General features: G+C 32.3%; 1 protein-coding gene across 36 annotated transcripts in view; it reads right to left on the bottom strand.

Annotated features, from left to right (window-relative positions):
* The window catches only part of MAPK10 (mitogen-activated protein kinase 10), a 580277-nt gene that overhangs the window by 67109 nt on the left and 497945 nt on the right, over positions 1 to 15223 (bottom strand). For 22 of the 36 annotated variants that reach the window (XM_055384586.2, XM_055384585.2, XM_063705399.1 and 19 more), the window contains one exon: positions 12874 to 12945. In XM_055384586.2, the coding sequence (XP_055240561.1) occupies positions 12874 to 12945 (72 nt within the window). The other 14 variants (XM_055384577.2, XM_063705401.1, XM_055384589.2 and 11 more) reach the window with 4 other exon arrangements.

The raw sequence follows: 15223 nt of genomic DNA on the forward strand, positions 1-15223 counted from the left end.
GTGGTTCCTCAAAAAACTAAAAATAGAGCTACCATATGATCTGGCAATCCCACTGCTGAGTATATAAACAAAAGAAAGGAAACCAGTATATCGAAGAGATATCTGCACTGCCGTGTTTGTTGCAGCACTGTTGATGATAGCCAAGATTTGGAAGCAACCTAAGCATCCATCAACAGATGAATGGATAAAGAAAATGTGGTACATTTAAAAATGTTAAGTGAAATAAGCGAGGCACAGAAAGACAAACACTGCATGTTCTCATTTACAAGTGGGAGATGAACAATGAGAACACATGGACACAGGGAGGGGAATAATACACACCGGGGCCTGTCAGGGGAGCTGGGTGGGTGGAGGGAGAGCATTAGGAAAACTAGCTAATGAATGCTGGGCTTAATACCTAGGTAATGGGTGGATAGGTGCAGCAAACCACCACGGTACACGTTTGCCTGTGTAACAAACCTGCATATCCTGCACATGTACCCTAGAACTTAAAATTAAAATTAATTTAAAAAATCAAAACAATTGAACTCATCGAGATAGACAGTAGAAGGATGGTTACCAGAGGCTGGAAAGGATAGCAGAGGAGGTGGTGGGTGGGGATGGTTAATGGCTAAAATAAAAAGTTAGAAAGAATTAATAAGATCTAGTATTTGGTAGCACAACAGGGTGACTACAGTAAATAATAATTTAATTGTACATTTTTAAATAACTAAAAGAGTATAACTGAATTGTTTGTAACACAAAGGATAAATACTTGAGGGAGTGGATATTCCATCTTCCATGATGTGATTATTATGCATTGCATGCCTGTATCAAAACATCTCATGTGCCCCATAAATATACACAGCTATTATGTACCCAGAAAAATTAAAAATTAAAAAAAGTTATGCATAGCTCATATTCCAAGAGCTTTTAGAAATCATTGTTTTGAGAATGCTTTTATATAAATGAGGATATATTGACTAAAAATAACATAACTCTTATAATGTACTATATAGGTATACATTATAATATGGCATATCTCCAGCTCTATTTTAAAGTCTCTATTTAACTAATAGATTTAGGTATAATTTTATTGTATTTTCAGACAACTCATTTCTAATAACAGAATTTTTTAAATCAGTAATGTCTTATACATTAAGAGGTTAATTATTTGATATTCAGTGTTCAAAATTTGATTGCTTTAAGACTGATTTAAAACTTTAACCAACATGTTTGAAATCATTGAGACCACAGCCCACGATCAGAAGACATACTTTAGAAAATGATTCCTATTTGTCCTCCAAGAAATTTACAAATATGTCCCCATATAAGAGCTCCATAAAGGACTTCATATCCAAATATCAAGGGCTTTGAACAGGATACTGCCACATTACCCGAACCCTAAAGCATTGTTTACAAGGAATTTTGACACCCAAGTTAAAAAATGACACACAAGCAACTTTTCCCAAAAAACTATTCTAAAAAATGTTAAATTGTATTTGGTAATTCAGTTGTAGAAATCTGTTTTAATTTTTCTTAATAGAAACATAACAAAGATCATAAAAACACTCATTTTAATTTACAGGTGGCAAATATTCATTTTAGTCACCAATTATTCAACCACAATGAACTTCTGGAAAAGCAAAGAGTACTAAGTTAACAAATTGGGTCTATTTTCATCAAATTATCTAAAATCAGCCAAAACTTAAAGACAATTTCATATTCATGCCCAAAGGCCAAACACAAGTTTATAATTCATTGGGAATAAAAGAACTCCTGTTTTTTTAAATCCCTCCTGATTTTTAAGAAATCTGAAGGAATTCAGTTTTTATAAAGCCAGTTAGTTTCAAATAGCATTAATGTTGATGTAGTAAATTACAGATGTCGTTTAATAAAATGTATATTTAGAAGACAAAACAGCAATATAGACAGAAAGACTTTTTAAAATGTGCGTCAAACAGAAGATTAGAAAAAAGTTTTTAATAAGAATAATCAGAAGTAAAAACAGTGTAACTTTATTTTTAACTGAAGTATTTTAAGTCCTTTCTTCCAACAAAAATTGAGTGCCTAATACAGTCATTTCCAGAACTTTTTCTTTTAATATGTAGAGAGAATATATGTATGAAACCATATATATATATTCATATATGTAAAACCAGATACAAATATTAATCCTCAAGTGTGTACATTACATTACAGACATTTGATAAAAAATTATAATGTAGATATTAGAAACTTAACGCAAATGGCTGATCATAATATGGTATGGATGCACTATGTTAGTAATTAGATTTAGTCTAATTACACATTAAAACCCCATTATTATAGGCTCAATTTTATTTTTGAAGTGTTTTATTAAAGCAGAGGTTTTACCTTTAGTAGGATGAAGACATAAAACTTTCATAAGTGACTAAGTGTAGAGGGATATTTAACTAACTAAGGGAGTAACTTATTTTTAAGTCTGATGCTAGGACCCATGACACATCCATATACTAATCACTAATCACACACTATTCATATCTATTTAATACTGCAGAACCTCTGGAATCTTTTTGTTTGTTTGTTTGTTTGTTTAGAGACAGGGTCTCACTCTGTTGCCTACCTAGGCTGCAGTGCAGCAGCACGATCACTGCTCACTGCAGCTTTGACACTGGGGGCTCAAGCTATCCTCCCAGCTAGTTTCTTTGTTGCTGAGACTACAGGGACTTTCACCGTGCCCGGCTAAATTTTTTATTTTTGTTTTTTGTAGAGACAGGGGTCTTGATCTGTTGCCTAGGCTGGTCTCAAACTCCTGGGCTCAAGTGATCCTTCCACTTCAGCCTCCCAAAGTGTTGGGGGTTACAGGCATGAGCTACCACATCTGGTCTTGATCTTTACTTGTTAATTATTTGCTGCTTAAGAGAGAATCACTTTTACTTATTCAAGTGATTTCAATGTATTTCTTCAGATATTTTATATAACCATTATTAATGAGGTTTTAATTATTGCACTTGTTAATAATATGCAGAAAATAAGAGAAGGAATTGGAGCTATTATTCCCATAAATGGAGTGAATAAGAAACATAATTTTAGAAAAACTTGATCAATTGTAAAATGAAATTCACATCCATGCTCTCTGAATATATGTTAAAATAAACCAATTAGTATTTGTGGAGGAACATGAATCTGATAAAAATTTCTATGCCAAATGAATATTTCTCATTATATCAAAGTATAAATCTTCAGTCTTAGAACTGAAAGACTTTATTTATTATCTAGCTATGAATATATCTTAATTTTGAAACATCTACAACAAAAACAAGAAAGAAGAGTACTCAATGTTATCAGTTTGGTAGAACTGAATTAAGGCAGACCTTTTGATATCAGGTTGACTCTTTCATATTTGTTACTGTATTATCCACATAAGATCTTACTAGGAGACAAAGTTACTCTGCCATAATGCCAACTTGTAAATATTTGACATTGAGTCTCATAGAAACTCTCTAAGGACAGTGAACAAATACCATAAGCAGTACTGCATTTGAGACAAAAGGGAATTAATTGAGAGTGACACCCATAGATACCACTGGCTGCTAAGAAGGATACGATCAGTGCCAGGAAACAGCACTGCACCTTTTATCATTTCTCCCATGATGCACCCTACTGACCACATGTCAACTGAAAACAAAAATGAAATGAAGATAAACAAGAACACAGGAATAGAACAACAAATAAATGAAAACACTGGGCTACTCATGCCATAGAGCAATAGTCTGACTTTTCACTGACTGGGTGAGAGGCCAGTGGCATGATCATTAGTATTTTAAATGGTGTAAAGGGGAGAACATAGGCTGTCAAGGCCCTTTTCTGTCATATAACTGAAATAACAACACTACCCAATGCTACCTAATGTAGAATAATATTACTTTGCAATTATAACTCAATGATTAATTTAGGTTTTAATTTAAAAGGTCTAATTTGCATTCATTTACTAGAATCCTACTGATTTTTATCATAAATTATTCTAGATAGTGTTAATATGCAAATCAGTTTCCTTTTTACTCTTGTATACATATTTGAAAAAAAGAAAAAAGAAAAGCTGAGCTGCCAGCAACCTCAAAAGAGTTTCTTTTATAAAACACATTTACCCTTATTTATAAATATAAATACAGTTCCAGAAGTGAAAAGCCAGTTCAAGAATGAATGTTTCAGAATATGTTGTCTTAGTGTCATTGACTCTCATCAAAGGAGCATGTTTCTCAGCAGGAAGCCTTGTCTTATTCTTATAAACACAGTTGCCTTATAATGATAAGAAACGCTGGCTTTCAAAATGGGATCGCTCAATGTGAAATAAACAACATGACTAAAGAACTGATACTTCTTCTGAGACTGTGAATCAAAAGAAACCTGGAATTCAAGGTGGAATTATAATGGTCTCTCTGTTATTGCCAAGTATCATCCAGAACTTAAAACCAGGAAGCCAGGGCAGAGCGCACACAGGGAGGGGCAAAATGGGGAAGGGTGAAGCAAGAAAGTGAAATCTCTCTCTTGAACTACACTTGGTTACTCACTTGTTGTACTTAAAAATCAGAAAGAGAGGGCATTCTTGTTGGGGGAAAAATAAACAAAACAATTAGGGATGCTGGGGGGGAGCAAATAGGGAAAGGCATTAAGATAGCAGCACAATATAATTTTGCTCCACTTACTTTTCAAATTACATCTTGTAATTTGGCAGTGACCTTAAAGAGATCCTCATGAGATTCATTCCAATGTGAAAATCTCACTCGGGTTAAACTCAAAGTTTCCATTGTTTGATTTAACACCTAAACAAAGTGATCACTGCAAAGAAATGGTTACGGCTTTGAAGGTGATAAGCATACCCAAAGAAGCAAATTTGTTTTGCTTCCAGTTTAGGAAAGCAACTGACATGCAGAAATATCAGGGAAAGATAGAGCAAACAGTTGTGCATCCCCTTATTATTAACGTGTTTGTATTTTCAAGTAATATCTGTCTCACAACAGGGTGGTATTGAGAAATCTTTGATTAAAGAAAAAAATGGAAAACATATTTATTTTTAAATTCCAAGTATTCCTATTATACTGTCCAAAGAGACCAGTTTGACTAAATTGCTATTTATGGATTATCTATATTTTATAGATATTGTGGAAGAGATATACAAAAAACATTGAGACCAAAAATCTCAATATGCAGTGTTTTCTCTTGCCTGTCTCTATTCAAATGTTTAGAAAAAAAATGGTTTCTGCCATTAACCTGTCTGGGACTTAGGAAACATCTATTTCTATTTCTCATTTAGTATAAAATTGTTTTTTACAATATCTCTGGCAATATATTCATCTTTTTCTGCTAGAGAACCAATTCTATTACTTTCCAACTATGTGACCTTGGCCAGGTTACTTCTCTCTAAACCTTAATTTTATCCCCTAAAATATTGATGATAAGCTGTATTTATTATGTAGAGTTTTATAAAAGACTTGAAAAAGTTATGTCTGATAAAGATCCTTGCACAACTGCCTGGTACATAGCAAGTCCCCAATAAATATTATTTACGTATCAAATCATCATGTATTAAATAATATATTAAAATTATATTTGGGAATTAAATATCTTTGGAAAAGGTTTATTTATTTTAAATTTACATAATTATATTACATATTTACATCTATAATAAAGAAATCTTTCCAGTGGAGGAATCTCACCACTCACTAGGCAATCTATTTTATTGTTGAAACCACTTAGAAAGGCATCCTACATATTGACTCACATTGACTCTATGGAACTTCTCTTCACTATGTCAACAGGAACTACTGTGTTTCCTCATCCAAATAAGAACCTTAAAGTATGTAACTATAACCTGTAATCCCTAACCATTCCTCTCCTAAAACTGGCCAATTTTATCTTTCAGGCTAAAATCCCTTGATTTTTTTTTTTTTTTTTTGCTGTTCTTCACATGCCTTTAAACAACAGCAACAACAATAACAACAGATGGCCTAAATTAAATTCTGGTCTCTATGTTGCTTTAGCACCAGTTGGTTCTATACAGTTGTTAATTTTTTTTTTCTTTGAGCCAGTGTCTAGCTCTGTCACTAGACTGGATTGCAGTGGCGCGATCTTGGCTCACTGCAACCTCTGCCCCCTGGGTTCAAGTGATTCTCTTGCATCAGCCTCCCTAGTAGCTGAGATTACAGGCACACGCCACCACGCCCAGCTAATTTTTGTATTTTTAGTAGAGGTGGGGTTTCACCATGTTGGCCAGGAGGGTCTCGATCTCCTGACCTTGTGATCTGCCCACCTCGGCCTCCCAAAGTGCTGGGATTACAGGCATGAGACACCATGCCTGGCCCAGTTGTTGATTTAATAACTGGTATTAATAACTGGTATATCTCACAGTTCTCTTTTTGGTGTGGGGGATCTGGGAGATACTCCAATGTAAAAGAAGAATATTTATTTAAAATATATATCTTCATGGGCAGAACTCAAAATAGATTTAATAGATCACAAATCTTTTGCATAAAAATAATGCAGAGATGTAGGCTCTAGATCTGAAATTCTGATGTACATATTGAATTTCATTTTCTTTATTTTAATATATCTTTATGGGTGATAATATCCTGGAAATCTTTCTAATTCCCATTTTAACTTTACTCACCATTCACTATTCCTAGAGAATATTTATATCTATGCTACCAAAATGCTAAGCCTTGTGCCTAGAAATGATAAGCTCTGTTATCTTGAATTACAAAAATTGAATATATGCACATAAATTTATATAGATTTTTATGTATTCAAGACAGGATTATGGCTCAAGATAAACTCATTGTACCAAACTTCATGAATTTGCCATCTCCACTAACAGAAAATGTATAATAAAAGAATTTGATACCAACTCTTATTGAACAGGAAGGTAGTAGTAGTAAGCCTTCCCTCTACTAATATCTCTACATTAGGATACATAAACATACTAATACAATATGTATTTGAATATATTAGTGATATATATATATTGCTAATCAAGTTAAGAATAGATTATTTTATGAAATTGTCAGGTATTACAATGAATAGGGACTGTGCATAGACCTTAGAAGTAATTAGCAAATTCAATCACTGTTGGAAACTGCATTTTATGCTTTCTGAAACAATCTGATACAGCATCTGGGTCTCTGTAAGAGTTCTGTACACTAATGCTGCCAAGGTAGAATTCTGTTGGCTTTTAAAATTCTGATTCATCACATTCTTTCATCATCATTCTATCATTCCCACAGGCAGAAGGCAGATTCACTTGCAACTGTAACACTCAGATGCTGAGTCACTTTCCTTAGAAGAAATGTTGAGTAAATTTTGGTGTTACCAAAATATGGTTAATTTTCAGAGTGAGAACCTCTGAAAATCTCATGTCACATTATTTGTCAGAAATTAGCTTATAATAAATTATCTTTCTTCTACTTCTAACCAAGAGATAGAAATTATACAATGTAAGCCCTGGAAGTTAAATCTAAATAAATAAAGAACTATATTGCTACTTCCACACTCCATCTAATAGCTTAAATTATGATCCACAATTAAATAATTTTTGGACTATGTGAGCTTCTATCCTGGAAAATGTTTCCTCTCTGGGGGATTACGTAACTCTTTTATCACAATTTCTGAGACTTCTCCTTAACACACCTAAGTATATTTTCATTTAGTGTAGAATTTAGACAAATTTTCTCTCAATGAATGACTCAACACACAATAGCAAGAAGATTTAATATAGTTTTCTAAAATCAGAACATTTCTTTGAAAATTATTTGTTATAATTTTATAAAAATTATAAGTTATAAAGTTAGCAGTTACAAAATTAGAACATTTCTTTTAAAATTAGTTAACTAAGTCATAAATTTAGTTATTTAACAAAAGGACCTTGTACTAAACTTCAGTTCAAAGATAGAATTCTAAAAGACTACTGACATACATAAATAAACTAAGAATGTACATATTTTGCACATGTGAATCTAAGTAAGAAAAATAAGCAACAATTCACAGAACTTAATGCTAAATATTGTAATGCCAGGAAATCAGAAAAAGACTTTCTCCTTGAGTCTACCTATTAAACTTGCTTTTATTTCTTTACAACCTCAGAATCTCCAGCTCCCATTCTGGTGAACCCTGCCTCACATTTTCATAAAATAATAACAAAAGAGAAGAGTTAGCAGGCACACTAGTGGTAAAAATGTATTCTTTTAAACAAATTCAAATAATAATTTTATTTTTAAATATTTATAATTACATGCAATTTGCTTATAGATTTGAAAGAATGCCTACTAAATTGTTTCATCCTAACTTTATTTAAAGCCATAAATTTTATATTGTTTGAAATAACCCTGTATTGTCTTAATTCTAAGAAACAGAGTTAGACTATATAGTAAGTTGTTAGTTGCAAAAGTTTATTAGGAATTAAGCACTATTATTTCAAAGAGGTAAGAAGAATTTTAAAATATCTCTGTGCTAGATGGATATAACAATCTGTAACCACAAATTTTTGTTCATTTTACTTTGATCCTTCCTAATGTTCATATTCAAACTTTGAAAAGATATAGCATTCAGTTAATTCGAGGGTGTTTTTCTTATTTCTTCAAATATACTTTTGGAAAACCATTTACCTATTCCTTAATAACTTGGCTCCTTGGCAAGGTTATATGTATATCTCTTTCATTCTAACTGCAATTTCCTGTTCTTCAGAGGGAAAGGCAAGAGGAGCTATTTTAGCAGTCCAGCTGTTAGCTTTGGATATAATATACTTGAGGTCTAGAATTTTCAAAAGCATGCAGTATGCCTGTCTTTAACTTTATATCCAGAGAATATTGGCCAAGAACTTAGATAAAGGAACATCACAGGGTTTGCTCAAAGAAGGTGCTATCATTTGAAGTAGAATGGAAAAAATAAGGTTGAAGAATGTATCTAAAAGAAGCAGGTTTGAGGAAAGGACTCATGAAAATTATACTGGGACTATAGGAGTCTTTGATAATCAACAAGATGGCATGTCCTGGTTGGGGTTTGGGGTGGTGGAGGCAGTGAACGACTGGATAGTTCTTAGAAAAAACTTCTAAGGAAGCATTGTAAAGCTGCTTTTCTGTAAATTTTATTGAAAGGAACAAAATCTGAGTGAAGCTAAAGTCATTGATTTCTTTTATCTCTTCTTTGGACTACATAAAAAAAATAATGGACTTGGCCTATTTACTACTCTCTAACTTGAAAGTCAGCATGCGTTTAAGAATGTTTAAAGAATGTTTAGTAATATATTTAAATATGAATGTGCATTATAATGTTCAAATAAACTACATTATGTAAAAATATATGCTATGAAATGTTTTAATCATAAAACTATAGTGAAAATTAAGTGTATGATAGTGTATGCATAATTAAGAAACACTTTACACAAGAAAAATAAGTATTAAGAAGTGATCCTCTGGATATTAAAGTAATTAGCAAACTAATAAGTGGAAAAGCAAATATGTATTATTTATTTTGTTCAATTTTGTTTATTTTGCCAACATTCTTATTTAGTAACCAAGACAATTCCCTGTGATATCATCTAGATCATATCAACCACCAAGAAACCCCCACGATGTTTCTCAAAATGCAAAGATAGTTTGAATGTGGGAAAGTAGTTAAAATTCAGTCATCAATGACAATTTCATAAGATTCTCTGATTTGTCAAGACATTTTACTATTTTTGCTTAGGGTTCAAGTTTAAAAGTTCTGTGAAGAAAGAAGAAAAATGTTGATTATTATGATAGTATTATCACATCATTTTTCAGCCTCAAAGTAATTTAATATAAATTACTCTGAATAATTCTAGGTGAAAGACATGAGAACCTCTGATTGTTTTTTGAAATTTCTGCAGAGTCCTGGAAGTAGTCAAGGTATCAATTAGCATATACTTAGCTTTGATATTTCTTCCAATAAATGTTAATTTCAATATGCTTAAAATTGTGTAATTCTTCTGCCGATAAATAACTTGAATCAGCCCTCAGCCTTGTGTCTGATAGTCATAGTTTGAGAGGTTATCTGACTGCTCAGTTGTTGGTAGGAAGTCCTGTGCATAAAATGATAATAATTTCATTTAAAGATTAATAAAACAATTCCACTCAAAATTAACAAAGCACATTGTTTAACTGAGATTTCTATAGGTTTATTTTTTAAATGTAACTATAACTTTAAACATTAAGTTATAATTTTAATTATAGGTAAAAGGGGCTAAGAAATCCAAATGGAAACATTTTCAAAAAGGAAACATTTTTTCTAACCTATTTCATTGGAAAATATCTACTCATTTTTTGGTAGAATTTAACTTAAGCAAAAGGCTTTCCATTGTAGGTGTCTTTATGCAATTTTTTTTAACTTTTAAGTCCACATGCAGGGTCATTATCACATATGGCACTAGGCTATCAAAGACTGCTGTACTATGTAATCATCACTTGAGATAAAGAAATACATATATTTATATAATAAATGCAAACCTTTATTATAATCTACATTATCTGTATTAGAGATTATTTAAATGTCTAGGTTCATACATATCAAGGATATAAATGTTATGTATTAATTTTCACACAATTTAATTTCAGCTCCAAAAATTTTTCTAAAACAAACTAGGATAAAAAAGGTTGGGGGGGGGGGGCACCTCCAAGAGAAAAATTTTTAAAAGAAAATAAAAATATCAATATGGTGCTTTTTTTTGTTTGTTTGTTTTTCTGAAGGGTTAGATTGAGTTTAAAACTTTTTGCTTTTTTTCTCTTTTATTGGCTTTTAAATTTAATATTGTCAAAATAGAAGAAAAGCAATCCTCATAAATGCCTGAAGAGCTAAATAAGATCTCAGAGAACAACCTCGCTACATGAAATCAAGTGACATGTAACAAAATGTCACATGGAAATGAGAAATCCTGTGGCTTTTTGCATTCCACTGACAAGTGCATTAGAGAGATGTGGCTGTGCAACTTCACTCTGAGTATTGATTGAGAGGTTCCTTTTTTGTCTAAAATGTGTTATATACCAAAGGCAAAAGCATAAAGAAAATAATTCCTACTTTTGAATAAAGTCAGCACATTTAAATATGAATGTACACTATAATATTGTTCAAATAAACTATATTAGGTATATAATTAATCCCCAAATTATAGATAAGTAAAGTGAAATAAATTTTCCTAAGTAGCCATATGAAATCTAATGGTGAAAATGATACTTCACACTATAGATAGGAAAGGAACATGGAGCAAACAGAGATTCAAGACCTTAAGATTGGTTATAAATAAATGGTTGCCATGTGGTTTTCTTATCTTCTAGACCAGCACTGTCCAATAGAAAAATGACAGTCACAAATGCCAATCATATACGTAGTTTTAAGTTTAATGTCCACATTCAAAAGAATAAAAAAAGGTATATATATTTAACCCAATATATTCATAATGCTATCACCTTAACACAAGCTATATAGGATTATTAGTAATATATTTTACATGCTTTTAAAAATATCTTCAAAATCTGGTATGCATTTTACACATAAAACACATTTCAATTTAGACTAGCTCTAATTTCAAGTGCTGAATAACCACATGTGGCTAGTGGCTACCTACTAGACAGTGCAGTTCTAGAATATGTCATCACTCTTACATTACTAGTGGATTTTAGAGACTATCTCATTAATATCCAGCAGAATGAATAAATACCTACCTAAATACAAGCTTATTATGGTACCCACTTCTTGTTGAGTCAGGTTTTTTTGTTTTTTGTTTTTTACTATTGGACTTTTTAAATACCTAAATAAAAATCATAACCTTTCTTACATAATAGAAGGATTCTTTAATAAAACTTTCTTATCAATCAAATACAATGGTTAATAGAGTTATGGGTCACATGGTTATTGCCAATTTCCAAAACATCCATATGTAATAAATATACTAAATTCAATCCTGTATTATAATTGTTAAAGTTGTCAATTGTGATTGTACTTAGATTTGCACTAGTATTTGTAGTAAGGTATTTTTGTATTTTTAAAAGTATATTCTACTATTATATGTAAACTTTATTGTCTATATATTACAAACACAAATCTGTACCTTTACTAGAGAGTGAATTTTTGGCCATTTAAGAAATGTATCAGTTCATTTGATAATTCCAAATCATAGATAGCTCTACAGGAAATTTCTGATGGACTCTATTGCAGGACTCAGTAGTAGAACTTAAATCCAAATTGCTTTATGAAATTATAAATTTAGTTGGGAAAACAAGTATGTATGTCTATGTCACATCTCCAAGTCAGGTGAGAGAAGTCTACATTAAACTCACCTGACCACTAGCAACTTGAACAATAATTACAATTTTTAAATGCAGAAGTTCATGTTTTGAGGAAGATATGCTATATTGACCTGTTAAAGACTTGATTTAGTGTCAAGAGTAATTTAAATCAACGAAGCCATAGACAGAAGCTTAGAATGTCAGCAAGGAGAGCAATTATTACGACTAAATATTGTAGAAGCACAAAATAGTTTTAGAAAGGAGATGGAAAATGACTTGCAAATAGTGACTTATTTTGCTAGTTATAAAGGTAAATATATTTTAATCATTTGGGATCTGGTGGCCTTTGTTATTAAAGAAAAATAGCATTTCTATTTTTAGTTGCAGGCAAGAAAGTAATTTTAGAAGAAAAAAGCCCATTGAAATTTAATTAAAAGAAATCATTGTGGTAGGTAGTCTTCAGTACTGGTCAGATTATAGAAATTATCACTTTTTTATTACAATAACACCACTTACCCAACTTTTTGCTTCTATCTTTACTCTCCTGGTAAAATCATTATGTGTTTAAAAGGGAGAGAGAACAAAACAGGTAAAGCTGTAGCAAAAGGTACAAGGATACAGTCCCTTCCTGGAAAGAGGATTTTGTGGCGAACCATTTCTCCCATAATGCATCCCACAGACCATATATCCACTAGAACAGGAGAGAGAGGGTAGTGAAGAAAAGGGAGGAAAGTAAAGTTAACTAAGATAATTGACTTCTGAAGGAGGAGGAAAAAGAACAGTTTGATTAAAAGTACAATTTTCACCTCCCACCAAAAGTTGGCCAAAAGGTGAATTCAAACCAGCACTATGCTATTACATAAACAGTGTCTAGTATGAGAACTCAAATTAATGTTTAAAAACCCATTACTTTGTGGGTGCCTTACATTGCCTCTCAGTAGTGCCACAAAGTGGTGACATTGGTGACTGAGAAAAGCAATAGCTAAACCAAAAGTATCTCCATGGCAGGTGACAGCTAAAAGCCATCAAAGCGTTTTCCGTGTCATTTTCCGGATGCATAGAAAACAATATTAACTTGTAGAGGTGGCTATTTTCATTTTCTGTTCTATTCAGTTACAGAGAATAGGGCAACAACAGACCACCTTTTTTTCAGGGGGCCAGGGGGCCGGGGCAAAACAAGATAAATTCAACCAAATCCAATAAACCAGGAAATGACTGGAACCATGGTTTAGAGGCAAAAGAATTGGAATTCCTGGTATTTGGGACTTAGCTTTTCCTTCAGAAGTTTATTCTTGTAAATAAACATCAGTTTTAGTTTCCATTTGAAATATTTCAAGAAAAAAGACATATGATGAATTAGCACATGTATAAAGGAGTCATCTGGAAGGAAAGTGAAAAAAGTATTAAAGGTGTTAAAAATTGTTATGTACATATATTTATTTCCAAATTGTCAAACTTGTTAGGAAAACATGCTTTACCTTCTCTTACCAATCTTTACCCCTTTCCAACTTGCTTTTCATTATGGACAAAGGGAACTTTTGGGCAGAATCATTTGGCCGAATTGTTCCATGGGGAAGGAAGGCGGGGCTAGGTGCAGGGGACAGCAGGGCATGCCTGATGTGGGAGCAAGCAGGTTTTTCTGCATGATAACCTTCCTCCCATTGGTGGGAGGGCAGCACCAGAGTGCTAGGCAGGCCTCCTCCACGGACTTAGAGAAGTCAAAAACCTAAGGTAGCAACTTGCAATTCCTTCTAGTGAGGGAAGGGAAAGAGATTTTAATACCAGCTATTGGTAGTGCCAAGATCTGAAAGCCCAAACAGGCAAATTCAGACCACCCCACCCCCCAGTCTCCTGTACATTCTTGATTCTTGACTTTGTTTCTCCTTTGACTTTTTAAAAATAACTCGTGAAGAAAGTATAAAAATGTCTTCTTTTCTGAAATGTGGTATTGCCTAGCAAGGAGGGCTAGATTCATCTCTTCTGAGTCAAAAGGTACCAGAACTCCGATATTGCCCACCAGGGTGAACCTGACCTTCGTAAGAGGTGACTTTTCAACTTCCTCTGTATAAATGCATACATACATTATCTGTCTTCTAATCTAAGAGTATACAAAGAAGTTTCTGTAAACTTCAGTGGTCAGGGAATTTTCACAAAAGTACCCTGTAGCACCTGTACATAAAAATACACTGATTATTTTTATAAAACTTATTAATATAGACTGCTAAAAACTAAATAGAATAGAATACAAAAATAAATATTAAAGATACACTGAATACATATACAATCCTAATTTAAAACTATTTTAATTCCTAAGTATATTGAATATGTTTTCAATATGGTGCATTACTTGTAAGATATAGTCTCATCAAAATAATACATTGCAATGCTTTCTAACAGATATTTAATAAATCCTTAGTTTTAATCAACTACACTCAATTGTAATACATTTTTAAGATTCCTTCCATAGCCTTCATTTTAAAGTGTTCATGAACATTAAGTTTTCTTTATGAAAGCAGTAGTGTCAAATTTGACATTTTCCTTTTTTACAATTTTTGGAATATATAAGGATTTATTAGGCAATTGCTACTCTAAATATTTCTTACAGAGCAGCTTAAATTATTACAGAAATTCTTATTCAGTTTAAATAATTTGGATTATTTCAAAGTTGTCTATGAAGATTTTCACTCCAAGGATTTATGTCACTTTTTTGCTTGTCTTTTTCTAGAACTACAGCCATCAGTCAGACACGACATAAAAGCCACATGGCTAACTGTGGTAGATTCCTTCCTGCTTTCACACTCATGCTCAGCTGAGCTGCAACCCAAATAGCAATTTTTCTCAATATCTAGGCACGTGTGCTAATCAGCATCCACTTGACTGTTTAATCAGACTCCATTTACAATTCTTTTTCACTATTAACATTTAGTGCTCTTCTAGCAAAACTGACTTCTCAATAACATCCTTCACAT

Source organism: Gorilla gorilla, chromosome 3 (genome assembly GCF_029281585.2).
Source record: "Gorilla gorilla gorilla isolate KB3781 chromosome 3, NHGRI_mGorGor1-v2.1_pri, whole genome shotgun sequence".
In the NCBI taxonomy this organism is placed as follows: Eukaryota; Metazoa; Chordata; class Mammalia; order Primates; family Hominidae; genus Gorilla; species Gorilla gorilla.